Genomic DNA, 14,077 nt, shown 5'->3' on the forward strand with positions numbered 1-14,077 from the left:
TTTATATAAAAATATATTATTTTTTCAAAATATCAAAATACATTATCGATATGCTAAATTTTTTATATAATAATAAAAATTAATGCTATTAGTTAAAATGATAAAGACAAATTTATAGGATTGATAATGAACTAATGATTATGTTTCAATAAATATGTTTTGTATTTTTTAAATAAAATAGTTATTATAAATGAATTAATTGATCGATCTCTTTCTCGAAACAAACGAAAAGGAAAGAAAAGACGAAACATAAATCATGGATCAACTAAGCCCTCTCGGGGACTTGCTTAAGAATAAGAAAGAACTGATTTTATGATAATGGCAGAAAATTTAATTTTGTCGGAAACTTAATTCTATAAATTTGGTAAAAACATCAGTTTTGTAGTTTTTGCAGGAAAAAAATAATTATGTGGTTTTGAAGAAAAATTTGATTTGCCATTCAACTAAAAAAATCTTATTCTATGGTTTTGAGAAACCTAATTTTTTATTTGGTAAAAAAACTTAATTTTGTGGTTTTGACGAAAATTATTAATTTGCGCTTTTGACAAGGAAATTGACGTTGCCATTTTGGCATGAATACGAACGTGGCGTTAGTGGTCATAGTAATGTAACTAAATAAAAAAAACTCTTATATATTAGTACGTTCATCACTCAAAAAATCAATTTTATAGGATGACCCAGTTAGACCATTATTCAGAATCTAATCTTAATGAACTTGAAAGGATGAACCACAGTGAGGCAATCAATGGTGACTATAGTATGATTCAAGGACTGACAAACGAGTTATATCTTTTACAATCTATTTATAACACCATATAATTTTATTGTATAACTAACTGATCAGCTGTTTCTTTATTTTTACTTTAGCTAATAGGTAAATCAAGAAATGTTTAATTATCCGGTTTGATTAACACATGATTTGAGCATTTGATGTAGAAACTGATATTTTAGTGGGGGGGTTTTAGAAGTCAGATTTTAATGGGTTAATAACTTAATATTAAGTGGATAGTAATCTCACCAAAGTGTAAGTGAAGATGGAAAACAAGAGTAAATACTAGATACAGTCAAATAGAAAGAAAACAAAAGAAAAACAATAGCAATTTGTATTTAATAACTGGATTCCAAAGCTTCATGTGTCTATTCAATACACTGTTTACACGCTCTCTGTCTAAGTTTTTTTTAACTTAAGACCAAATGAATAACCCCAATTCCCAAACAAATACACTTAAAGCCCAAAAAATCTCTCCCGTTAGAAGGAACAAAAACAAAACAAATAGCCAAACACTTGTCTCTGCTAACGTTTGCATTCTCGCCGGTTCTTGTTAATGGGGGCTCTCCGTCGCCGCCGGCGTCTCTTTATCTTCGCTGCACTCGCCACATTTGCTCTCCTCCATGTCTTTTTGGCCGTCTCCAAAGTCTCCGCCGGTAAGAACACAATAATCTCACACTAAAGTATTGAAAGACTGATTTTCTTGCGAGATAAACATGAAATTTCTTGAATTTCTGAGGTAATTTCATACGAAGCTCAGTAAACTTTGGTTTGATTAAATAGATAATCTAGCTACAAAAAAAAAGCTAGCTATCTTTCTAAGCTAAATCCATAACTGATTTTTGTTGTTTAATAAAGAGCAAATTAAATCGATTGTTAATCCAGTTGGATGGCTTGGTCAAAGAACCGAGTCGGATTTTCACGGTCATTTTACGGGGAATAAGCGGTTTGGCGGACTTGGTTCATCACCACCGACGTGTAGATCGAAGTGTGAGAAGTGTCAGCCGTGTAAACCGGTTCACGTACCGATACAACCCGGTATGAGCATTCCATTAGAGTATTATCCTGAAGCTTGGCGGTGTAAGTGTGGCGACAAGCTTTTCATGCCCTAGATTGTTACTTATTTAGACAAAAAATTATTTAAAAAGTGTTTTAATGCTTCTTGTTTCTTTTTTTCATTTGTCTCGCCCTTCAGTTTAGCTGATTAATTAGTGTTATCAAACTTTTGTGTTAATTGTTAGTATTAAAATATTAGTCTCTAGGAAGGCAACTTTTGTTGTGATATTACCGAGAGAGAGAAAGAAAGTCATCATTTCTTACCCAATGACACTTGCTCATCGTAGAAGCAACAATTAGTCTTACAGGCGTTTATTTTAAAGTATCTAAGATGTATTTTGCTATTTTTATTTTAAAAATAAAAAAAATCTATAATATAGTTGAAATATATTCTAATGTATTTTTCTAAATTAACAAAATAAAATTCTATATTATTTTGCTATTTTTCTAAAATGATAATATCTAAATATAGAGGAAAAAATAGAAGAATGTTATTTTTTTCCATAAAGGAAAAAGTAGAAATCTCTATGATAGAATAAAAATATATCTGGTTTGGAGAAATTTTATTTTTAAATATTATTATAAAACTGAAAACAACAAAGAATTGGAGATGCTAAGAGTGTTTTTTGTGGTTGATATCTTCTCTTTTTGTTATAAGAAAATAAAAGTGTTATATACAAACCAGTTTGATAGAAAAAAAAGACATTATACAAGCTGGTAACATAAAACGACAAATGCTCTAGACAACTGTGAATGGTAAAATATCATAATAATCAAAAGAGAAAAAAGCAAACATTTTTAATTAAATAACGATACATTAAAATGTTACCATATTAAAGTATCACAAGTGTAATTCTTTTTAAAAAAACGTAAAATTTAATAAAGTTTGTACTAGTAAAATGTAGTATAATCAGAATTTTAAAGCAAACACATGAAATGTGGATTACTATTTGTCACAAAATAGCTAGTAACAGTACAATGGAAAATATTTTAAGTATTATACTGTTGAAGTATCTTTTGGAATGAATTACTCGAACTAGCAAAATTTGTAAATTAAATCATATCACTTGTTTTTATAGCGCAGTCAATTTATTAATTTTATTGTTTTACAGTATATATGAAACAAAATGTTGCAACTTTACAAGTATTTAATTTTTTTAGACCATAGAAACAAAATTAGCATGGAGTTTTGTTGTTTTCATCATTTTACGTTATCAGCTGATTAAGTACTCTAATTTTCGAACAAATCTCTCTTAACAAACAAAACCAGTACTTTATTTATCTGGTTAATGCTTTTTTTTTTTTTTTTTTGGCAACGAACTGATTTATAAATCTAAACGGGATCAAAACAAGGTAGCAATAGAGTTATGGAGAGCAAACTTGGCCAGAGAGTCAGCTGCTGAATTGTTCTCTCGGCTAACAAAAGAAACAGAAAAGAAAGCAAATGCAGTGGATAGAAACTCGATATCCATGAGAACTCCGAAAAGCTCCACCGAATATGACTTCGAGTTGATAGCTCTTGCGAGCTCCTGAGAGTCGGTTTTACACCAGACGTTGTGAATAGAGTTGCGCTTAGCTTCTTGGAGAGTCGGTTAATGCTTATATGCATGTTTGTTTGGACCCATATGTTTTGTGACTTTGTCCCTCGACAGCCATATATATTTAATTATTGCTCTTTGATGATAATTGTGTAAGGTGTCAATATAAATATTGATTAATATTTATATTGTACTTGCACGTGTAAGTTTACAGCAGGACCATTTACTATAGAAAAAACATGAAGCATATATAAAAATATTATAGTAACGATTGTAAAAAGTAGTAAGAAAGCATTTATGATTTGGAGTTTTTCCTAATTTCACTACAAAGCCGCATATGTACTCGTGTCGGACTGCATACTCTGTTCCTTACATACAAGTTTGCAATATCTGAATTAATATCCTTCTTTTTTTTTCCTAACGAGTAGTCCTAATTAATTTTTATAGTTTTGATTTTAGTGTTTGGAAAAGTATCCAACTGGTCTTAGATATAAAAATATTTTGAAATTTAACTTCAGAGATGGGAGGGAAAATAATGCGTTGTAGATGTCTACAAGAGTGTAGTCACAAACAATAATTGTATATGTTAAAGAATGATGGTTTCTTTATAGATATGGCGTGGTTTTTTTTTTTGAACAGTAAATGGTGGTGGTTTTGACGCATATCTTGATAGACTAGGAAAAGAGAGTTTCTAACGTTTTGATTACCAAGCGTGTTTGTTTAAGATAGTGTACGTATTTTACGGTAGAAAATTTATAAATTAATATTTGATAAATTAATAAATTTTTACAGTTCTGAGTTTGACTGTTTAAAATATGACACGTAACGATAAAATAATAAGATACTATTTTTTATAAAGTCTTATGTAAATATATAAGCTCATTACAATCATAAATTAATAATATATATAAACATTTTATAGAAATATAAACTAAACATTATATTGTTGGTTTTATATTCATAATGAAATTATTTTTATTTTTCTTAACAACTCAATATATTTTGATAATATCTTGTAAAATTATATCTAAAACCACATTTAAATTCTATAAAACATAAAAGTACATACCAAAAAAATAATAAATAAAATAAAAATCGAATTTCTAAAATTTAATTAAAGTATAGACACTAAAATAAACTATCTTCTTATCTATAAATAAAAAAATAAATATTTCAAATCTAAAAAAAAAACTTTTTGTAACTTAATAACTTTGTAAATTAATAAAATACTATAGTCACATCATTATTAATTTATAGAGTTTTTACTATATATACATCAAACACTAGCCTCTTCGAAATACAAGACATGTAGTCTTTTCTTGTTAATGAAGATAGTTATGCTTTGAGAAATTAAAGACTGTAGAAAACACTGTCACAAATAAGTTTTTTTGAGGTTTTAAAGTTTGTTGCGCAGTGAAGAAAGTTATGTGTTGAAAAGAACAGAAAGTAAAAGAAGATATTTTTGCAAAGATTCTCATACGCTGGCTGCTACGGTCTGCATGATGATGTTTTTTTTTTTTTGATAAAAGATTTTCAAATTAAATGATGATGATGATGTATTTCCTTTTGCATTCTTATGTATTGACTTTCTCTTTCACATTTAATTCATAAGAAATTTAGAAAATAACCAAGTACATAGATCGTTTTTACTCAAGTGTAGTACATAAAACATAATTTTTTTGAGCAACTACATAAAAACTGAATGAGGTAGAACTTGTATACATGAAAAATTGGAGGGATTTATTCAACTACATAAAGACTATCAAACATTGTTGATTTATTCAATATCTATTTTTCTTTTTTTTTAACATTTTACATCATTTTCTCTCTCTCTCTCTCTTCTATCAGGATCAGATCTGAAAATTTAAGGGTCTGAAACATTTCTTAGAAAATTTTAGTAAAAATATTTTTGTTTTCAAAACTCTGAGGCGGATAAAAACATTTGTTAAAGTAAATTTTTTTTTTTTATGTTTTAGTCACAATCATGAAGATTGTGATACAAATCTATTTTACTCTGTTTTGGGAAACTAAGTTTCCACTTACACAAACAATACAAATTATATTTTTGTTTTTGTGTGTTAGATTTGAATTAAGAAAATGTGTTAAACTTAACGAAAATATTTTTTTTCTTATATAAGATTAAAAAAAAGAATTATCTTTTAAAGTGTTTAAATAGTTTTGGATATATTGTTATTGGACACATATTTACAATAAATAACATTCGACACAAGTTCAAACATATCACATAAGTACAAAAACATAAGTTTAACATCTGGCATCAAAAGTCTATTAGAACTTTAATACGCATGATTTCGGAAACATTTTCAATTTTATTTTATATATGAAAAATGCAAGTATTCTAAAACTAAGAGAGAAGATTTTTTAAGGAAATCTTTTCTCATTAGCTAGAAAATAAATAAACTGAACTTTGCTAATCTCATATTATAAAAATTATAAATTTCATTGAGGAGCCCAAATATTGTTAAAAATACAAATTAATTGATAAGAAATCTTACTATTTCATTTTAAAATTTGGAAAAAAGTGTAATCTCATAAAACTAATAGAGAAGACTCCTGAAAAAATATTTTAATGCAAACTTCTTGATAAACATGAATATTGCCTAACCTCATATATTTTTAGAGAAGTTTTCTGAGAAGTCTGCTCTCATAGCTTAAGATATGACCAAAATCTAAGAGTGAAAAAGTAAATTTATCGAGAAATCTTCTAATTAATTAAAATTACTTAGAAAAAAAATTCTGGATAAAAATTCTAGTTAATAAACTTTAAAATAAAATATTTAATTATAAATTATCAACTACAAAACTGAATTACGTAGATTTCTTGCCACATTTCGAAGGTGTCACATAACTGTATAAATGCCTTTCAAAAACTCTACTCACAATTGACTTCATGTGACAGTCAAATGCAAAAAATGTATATCAGAAAAGCTTTTTAGAGAAGCCTACTGCGCCTTTTTGATTACAAAGAAAAGTTAGCAAACCTCTAGAAACTTTATGAAAACACATAAAGTAATCATTTATAAAACTATGCATTGATTAAAAGATTTTTTTAGCGAACAATTTTTTTTAAAAAGTTCGAAGATCATACCTAGATTTGGTGAGATTTTTTCCTTACTTCTCCAAACACACATAATTTCTTCATAAAGATGCTCACTTGTTATTGACTAGGAATCATGAACTTAGGTGACTCCAATAAACTTACATATTTTGAAATAAAAAAAATTGGGTTATTAGGATTAAATGAGAGAGAAAATGAAAAAATACATGGTCTCTGTATGAATAGAAAATGAGATAGGAAGAGTAGATGTTGATTTCCAAATGCACTTAGAGTTTGATTTTGGTCATGCATAATGGTTGTTGTATTGATGACAATGTTGTAAATAAAACAAAGATGAAAGTGACTGAATAATATAATCAATTTCAAAAAAATATTGGCATTTTATTAATAATTTGAACTTTTAGACCAAATAAAACAAACATTTTTTTGAAAAAAGATATCATTTTTTTTATCTGGCCACAAATGTTTGGTCAGTTGTGAAAGAAGACTTATTTTCTAACTAATAGAAAATAGATCTGTGTATGACTAATCATGCAAGTTAAAATTGTAATTTTATAATTTTAATATATAAGATAATAAAACATAAATATAGATAAATAAAATTCATATTTAATTCATAATAATGTTAATTTTATTATATTGAATTTTAGTGAAAAGAATTAGTTGCAAGACTAAATTATAATAATGGAGTATTTTAAGTTGAAATGAGAAAAAATTAATTTTAAAATATTAAAACAATATCAATAAAATATATGCGAAATAATAGAACTTAAAATGAAAAATTGAATTCAATTCTCTACTGTATTGAGACTATGATGAATAAAAAGTATATTCAACAAGTAAATATTTATAAATGTGTACTAAAAAATTAGAAATTAATAAAAAAAAATTGAAAAGAAAAGAAAAGAAAAGAAAAGAATATATATAGCTAGAACAAAAAAATTGTGATAGATCATATTCTCTGTTAATTATAAGAATCAGAAATAATTATTTTAAAATGTGAAAAACTCAATAATCAAAATATAATTTTAAAATATATTTAATATTCTTATAAGTAAACAAAGTCAACTATTTTTTTTTTTGGCATCTACAAAGTCAATTAGTTAGCATTTATTTTCCAGTCATAATATATGTTTTACTACTAAACAGAATTAATTAACATGGTTACTCTTTGGAAGAAAGAAACAGAATAAGAGAAGTGCATTGTTAAATGTGGTGCAGCTTGGGTGGTTGAAAGGAAACATTGGAGTGGATTGGAACAAAACCAAAGCTAAATGTGGTGCAGTTTAGGTGGTGCGGGATGAAACAGGAAAGGTGATAATGCATAGTCGATGGGCAATATTCAATGTTTGCTCCCTTGATGAGGTCAAGCTTCAGACGCTCTTATTGGGCCTTGGAAAGTTTCCACTCCTCAACCTCATCATTGTAACAATGGATGATACGACTCTGCCCCAAATTATTACAAGACCCAAAGCATGGCCAAACTTTAAATATCAACATGCTGAGTTAATGAAAAAATTGGAAAAGATAGAATGGTGGAGAATATTAACTGAAGAGAAATCAACTAATAGAGAAACTTACATCATAACTCAAAGTGTTTTTAAAGGTGGCTATATGCAATCATATGTGGCTGCGGATGCTTCTTTTTGGCTTAAGAATCTTTTTGAGAATGAAGAAAGATTGTCCTCTGTTGCTGTTGAGACTTAGTGATTTAAGCACTTGAATTTTTGGTTAGAGAAATAGAGAATCAACTGGTTGGTGACTGGGGGTCAATGGCTTAATTTTTTGGTATAGACGGTCTGGAGTTGTATTGATCTTGTCTTGTACTGCTTTGATGAAAGTATGGTTGTAAGTTTGTAACCAAACGTTAAGCTCAGTTGAGCATAGTAATTACATTATCAGATGACAAAAAAAAAGAGATATGCATTGTTTTGACCAAAAAAGTGCATTGTCAAATCTATCGCATCAACGATATTTTTTATACTTTTGGATTCACATCAGAGAACAGTCCTTCGGTAGGTTCATAGACACCATCTACACTTGGAAACTTCAATTAATTCCTATCTACCCTACTTTTTATTATATATGTTACTTTCACAGCGCAATGAAACTTCAGTACTTCTAAATTGAAGTCCAATGGGCTTTAATCTTATTGTACATATGAGTAAGTAGCCCATACCTTCCAATAAATTTGAATTGGGCAATATTATACACTCCTCCTTCTGTTCTATTTATTGTTCAAGTGCCTTTTTTTTTGATCAAATTGTTCGAGTGCCTTTGCCATTTTTTTGTGGAACAATTAAGCATGTGCATTATCAATGTATTTATGTATCTAACAAGACTACCTTTACTAAGGGCATCTCCATCGCAAGAAACTCAAAAGACCAAATGGGTCTCGAAGATAACTAAATAAGAATGATTTAAGGCATTTTACAAAATGAATCAACGTCTTTATTTATTTTTTACCTTTTTAGATGCCAAATATGTATACTTTTGGTGGGGTATATATGAAGTGAGGTTTTTTGTGTTAAAAAAAATGAAGTGAGGTTTTTAAACTCTTACACATTGGTTGCATCTCTACTCACTAGGCTGTCATATATCCACATTTAAGTAACTTGTAGTTGTTACAACTTTCAACAAACAAGCTAATTAACAATTGCTGTCGTAGCTAGGGTTGGTACAGTTATCTTCGTAGTCAGTATTATTAGTCTCCTTAAATAATTACGATAACTAATAATTACCCTAACCCATATACAGTATTAGGAAAGAGTCAAAAGACTATCCCAGGTTGTTATATATAGTCACAAAACTTTCTTACGTACAGTATGGTCCCCCCTTTCTATTCCCATGCATGAAATTATGATACGACAGCTACACAAAAGCAAAGCGGTCTAACTCTTCCACATGTCGTATTATAATTCGTTCGTCTGGAGAATCACAGTGACTGGATCATACACCCCTTTGCTTGAGAGTTGGTACTTGGTAGGAGTCAATACACAGGAAAACTCCCCTCGAATAAACTCCACGTGTCTAATTATAACTGGCTTTAAGTATGATTGCATTGACCACAGTTAGAACAGTATAACTTCATCACTTTCCTAGTAATTTCCTTCCCACCAAGAAAAAAGCAAAACCCTTATTCTCTCTCATCTTTATATTTAGATTTTTTTTCTTCTTTCAAGATTTGACAAAGAACAATGGAGAAATCAGACATAGAGAGTGGTGTAGTGATCGGTGATAAGGAGCTTTATCCTAAGATGACGGAGAGCCCCGGGCTCCGCTGGGCTTTCATAAGGAAGGTTTACGCCGTCTTGACTCTTCAGCTGATCGTGACTGTAGGAGTCTCCTCAGTCGTTTTCTTCGTAGGCGACATCTCTGTCTTCGTCACGACAACCACACCCGGCCTTGTCGTCTTCTTCGTCTCGCTCGTTATTCCTCTCCTCAGTTGCGTCTTCTTTCAAGATTTAGCTAAAACTTATTTCTTCATCTTCCTGGACTATATACTCACTCTTCCTTTGATTTTTTGATTTTTTTTTTGGGTTGAGCGCTACTGTTTGATAATTTTTACATAACAGATTCTTAGTTTATATAAGAATTAAGAAGGTTTTATTGATCATTTTTATTGATGGTGTTTGCTTTTTTCATGTGTGTATTTGTAGTGCTGTGGCCACTGATTGTGTTTGCCAAGAAGCATCCCGTCAACCTCATAATCTTAATGCTCTTCACCCTCACCATCTCTTTCGCCGTGGGACTTTGCTGCTCTTTTTCAAAAGGTATGGTTACAGAGATTAGGAGATTTCTCCATTATTGGTTCTGCTTGTACGTAGTATTGTGAGTGTTGATTTTGTCTCGGACTCACTCGTCATGTCATGGTCATTTTACCATTTTGCCTTGGATGTTCTCTGTTTTGAAAGATGATGAAAAGATACGTTCATTGTGGGGAGATAGTGTTTGGAATTTGGATCAAGATTTATGTTTTACTTGCACCTTAACTTCACACGCATACATGATCCAGTTAGCATACTTTAGAGATGAAAGAACAAAAATAATTTTAACATTTACACCAATAAAAAAGAACAAAATTAACTTCCACTGATATTACAATCTTATTCTTTTGCAAAAAAAAAACAGGGAAGATTGTTCTGGAGGCAGCGATTCTCACAGCTACAATGGTCCTGGGGTTAACGATATACACTTTCTGGGCAGTAAGGAGAGGCCATGACTTCTCTTTCCTTGAACCATTCCTCTTCGGAGCCCTCCTTATCATCCTTGTCTTCTCTATCATACAGGTAATATACATATATATATATATACTAACTCTAAAACAAATCTGATTCATTTATACGTCTATGAAGAAGAGACATTAAAAGATTTATGAAAACAAAAATGTATATTAGGTACTCCATCCTCTGGGGAAGCTATCGTCGATGATATTCAGCTGTTTCGCTTCAGTCGTGTTCTGCGGTTACATTGTCTACGACACGAATCAGCTGATCAAGAAACTCAACTACGACGAGTATATCCATGCTGCTATTTGTCTTTATCTCGACGTCATCAATCTCTTCCTCCATATCCTTGGTTTTGCCATCCACACCTAGTGATTTGATGCATCATGCACACATCCTATCTGTTAATGTCCTCGTCATGGGTTACTTAGAACTAGTTCAAGACACAAACTTTAAAAGGCTAGGTTATGCTATTTGCTTTAAATAATTGTTAAATATATATTTTGTGTAAAGATCGATTATGATAACTCTTAAATCTCAAGACTTTCGGTTTAAGAGGTTCCTTGTTTTGCAAGGAATATCTAGAAGAAAAGCTACATGTGATTTGGAATATTCGATAATATCTGCTCAGTTTTCCAATATATGTTTCTTTTTCAGTAATTATTCTCTGTTAAAAATAGATAAAATCTGCCAAAAGATGCAGTAAATTAGAACGTATACAAAACAAAACTGTGGTTTAGTTGTGGTTGTGGATTTTGGTTAAGTTGAGATAAACCTGGCCAAGTCACCAAAATGCAAGCTAAAGACAAGCAGTGTCCCAATGGGAAAGGCTTTGACCAAAACCACCCCATAGAGAGAGAAGCAGAGAGAAGCAGCCGTTGATCAAATACTTATTCTTCGCATTTTTCCCTGAATCTTCTTTATTTCGGAATATATAACTAACAAGGATATGGATAACAAGTTCAAAGTGGAGGTAAGTGTTTGCAAGAAACTATGCTAACTCTTTTCTATAACTATCTATTGCGAGAGAAAAAAAACAATGTGATTTTGATGTTACATTATTAATTACTTCTGAACACAGGGATGATGGTTCTGGAGACTGCAATTCTGACTGCTACAATGGTCATAGGTATAACAATGATTTCTCCTTTCTTGAGCCGTTCCTCTTAGGTGCCCTCCTTATCATCATCGTCTCTGGTTTGATACAAGTAGTATTCACTAACTCTCAAACAATTCAGATTTATTATTAGTTTTTCGCATTAAAAATAACTAGACGCGCGGGTGTTTGTTTTTTGATAATTACATAAACATTTCAAACACAACAATTTTATAGTTTAATTTGAATTGAATCGGTTCGGATAATATCGGATTTGAATCGGTTTCTATTATTATAAAACCCAAAGTGGATCCGAATATAAATAGTTGGGATCTAGTTCAAGTTTAAAACCAGAAAAAATCCCGAAAAACGCCCAAACCCCAAAATAAAACCTAGAAAACTTGGTAATTCAGGGGTTTTAGATATTTTTTACTTATAAATATCCAAAAATCCCTAATTCGAGTAACTAATATTTTATTATATTTTGAATATTGAAGTACCCACTCGATTTTGGTTTTTCTAGGGTTAGAGGAATCGATTGGATTTTTGTATATATATATATATATGCCATAAATCATGAATTTATAAATCTATTCTGTTAAAGAGAAATTAAAAAAAAAAACTGTTGTTTTTTAATTGAATCATCTTTTTAAAATTTTATTAAATCTATATTATTAAAAATTGCGACATTTTCTAAAATAATATCAAGAAACTTAGAAAAAACTTCATCCCATCAAATTGTATTTTGAAATGTAAGTTAGTTAACATTTTCGGTTTCTATAATTGTATTTTGTTTAAATATCAACAAACTTCCTCATATCAGAATAGATTGTATGAACAAATGTAAAACATATAAATTATACATTAACAGAAAGTTATGCATATATCAGTTGAAAACATATATTGCACTACTTAAAGCAAATTGATTCTTTTAGAAAAAAAAATGATTCTAATGTATTTTGGTATAACCGACCTGGTTTATAACTTTATAAAAAAACTAATAGCTTCCAAACATACATAAGTTTTGAAAAAATCTAACCGTAAGCTACGGTAAACATGGAGGGACGATAAAATATTTCTATTATAAGATAATTCATATATGTTTGGTTCGGTTACCAGAGCAGAATTAATTAATTATTTGATAGATAAAATCAGAAGAAGAAAACTAAACGTTCAAAACTGGAAGCATATTAAGAGCATCTTTAATGGTATAACTGAAAAGATATAGCTTAGGTGTAAAAAATAATAAAATAATGTAAGTAATAAAATTTAATAATAATTAGTAATATGATAAGTGGGAAAATCTAACCAAAATGCTTCTTGTGTAGAATCCAAAATATACATCTTTCATCACTTATTCAATTATTTCTTTTTATTATAATACTCTAAGATGTATTAAAATATATTGATAAAGATGCTCTAAGAAACCCTATTTAACTGAACCGGAAGCATGTTAAGAAACCCTAGTTAACCGAACTTGTGGCCGTCTCCTAACCAACACAGCCGCAACCTCCCGAGCCACCTAACTGCAGTCAGGTCGCGATTCATTCTCAATCGGTCATTCCCGCTTCAAATTACGAAACCACACCGGAGCTTACCGAAAATTTACGGACGTCTTGACTCATCATATAACCCACAAATCTGAGACCACAAACAACAACGATGGAGCAAGAAACAACTAAACTCCGCAAAACTCCGATCTAGCCTTCTGTTGAATCCATCAAACAAAGTGAGTGGAAAAAATGGAGAAAAAAATTTGTAAGAATGGAGAAAAAAAAATTTCATCGAACAAAAAGAAAATTGGAGAAGAAGACATGAAGCCTCCGTGTTTAAAAGTAATCTAAGGCTACGTGACTTTAATTAATTTGGATGGCTAAGGAAAAGTTTAAAATGACTGTGTATTAGGGATGGTTTAACGTTTTTGGTATAGGAAATGAATGGATATATTAAGAAAAGTGTAAAACTATTGGGTTTAAGGCCAGTGTTATATTATTGTAATTATTGAGGAAAACTCAGGGTTAAAATTTATTTGTACTTTAATTTTAATAGTTTAGATTAATGTACATATTCTATCATTGGGGGAACCTATTGTTTAGCTGCAATCGTACTATATTCAGATACATACTCTTTGTCACGAACCAGCTGACCAGGAAACTTGACTACGATGAGTATAACTGTGCTGCTGCTAATCTTTATTTGGACAGCATCACTTGAGATGCTTAAAGTTATCTGTAACTTTGCAATTTTTAAGAATGTCAGTTGTAATATTTAAGGATCAAATCCACAAAGATTGATATTCACACAATAGATTTT

The 14,077-nt window shown here is 30.0% G+C and overlaps 2 protein-coding genes and 1 long non-coding RNA gene across 3 annotated transcripts; 2 read left to right on the forward strand and 1 right to left on the reverse strand.

Moving 5' to 3' along the window:
- The first annotated feature begins 1,163 nt into the window (after positions 1-1,163).
- On the forward strand, positions 1,164-2,105 carry LOC108840914 (EPIDERMAL PATTERNING FACTOR-like protein 4). Its single transcript, XM_018613716.2, has 2 exons — positions 1,164-1,425; positions 1,655-2,105. Exons 1-2 carry the CDS (start codon positions 1,326-1,328, stop codon positions 1,879-1,881), a joined length of 327 nt encoding a protein of 108 aa, XP_018469218.1. The 5' UTR covers positions 1,164-1,325; the 3' UTR covers positions 1,882-2,105.
- A 7,438-nt stretch (positions 2,106-9,543) lies between these two features.
- Positions 9,544-11,309, forward strand: LOC108840092 (protein LIFEGUARD 1). Its single transcript, XM_018612917.2, has 4 exons — positions 9,544-9,886; positions 10,102-10,215; positions 10,574-10,731; positions 10,840-11,309. The coding sequence occupies exons 1-4, from the start codon at positions 9,640-9,642 to the stop codon at positions 11,038-11,040; spliced, it is 720 nt and encodes a 239-aa protein (XP_018468419.1). The 5' UTR covers positions 9,544-9,639; the 3' UTR covers positions 11,041-11,309.
- Positions 11,310-13,069: 1,760 nt separating this feature from the next.
- LOC130499452 (uncharacterized) lies at positions 13,070-13,701 on the reverse strand. Its single transcript, XR_008938322.1, has 2 exons — positions 13,363-13,701; positions 13,070-13,290 (listed from the first exon to the last, which is right to left on the reverse strand). It is a non-coding gene; the product is annotated as an uncharacterized LOC130499452 (long non-coding RNA).
- Positions 13,702-14,077: the final 376 nt, after the last annotated feature.

The sequence above is a fragment of the Raphanus sativus genome, chromosome 2, assembly GCF_000801105.2.
Source record: "Raphanus sativus cultivar WK10039 chromosome 2, ASM80110v3, whole genome shotgun sequence".
Taxonomy (NCBI): domain Eukaryota; kingdom Viridiplantae; phylum Streptophyta; class Magnoliopsida; order Brassicales; family Brassicaceae; genus Raphanus; species Raphanus sativus.

What these genes read in the sequence shown, in the direction of transcription:
- LOC108840092 (XM_018612917.2), top strand. Translation starts at nt 9,640, where the DNA reads ATGGAGAAATCAGACATAGAGAGTGGTGTAGTGATCGGTGATAAGGAG. An exon ending in GCTCGTTATTCCTCTCCTCA is followed by an intron (nt 9,887 to 10,101) that starts GTTGCGTCTTCT and finishes GTGTATTTGTAG; the next exon opens with TGCTGTGGCCACTGATTGTG. An exon ending in TTGCTGCTCTTTTTCAAAAG is followed by an intron (nt 10,216 to 10,573) that starts GTATGGTTACAG and finishes AAAAAAAAACAG; the next exon opens with GGAAGATTGTTCTGGAGGCA.
- LOC108840914 (XM_018613716.2), top strand. Translation starts at nt 1,326, where the DNA reads ATGGGGGCTCTCCGTCGCCGCCGGCGTCTCTTTATCTTCGCTGCACTC. An exon ending in CGTCTCCAAAGTCTCCGCCG is followed by an intron (nt 1,426 to 1,654) that starts GTAAGAACACAA and finishes TTGTTAATCCAG; the next exon opens with TTGGATGGCTTGGTCAAAGA.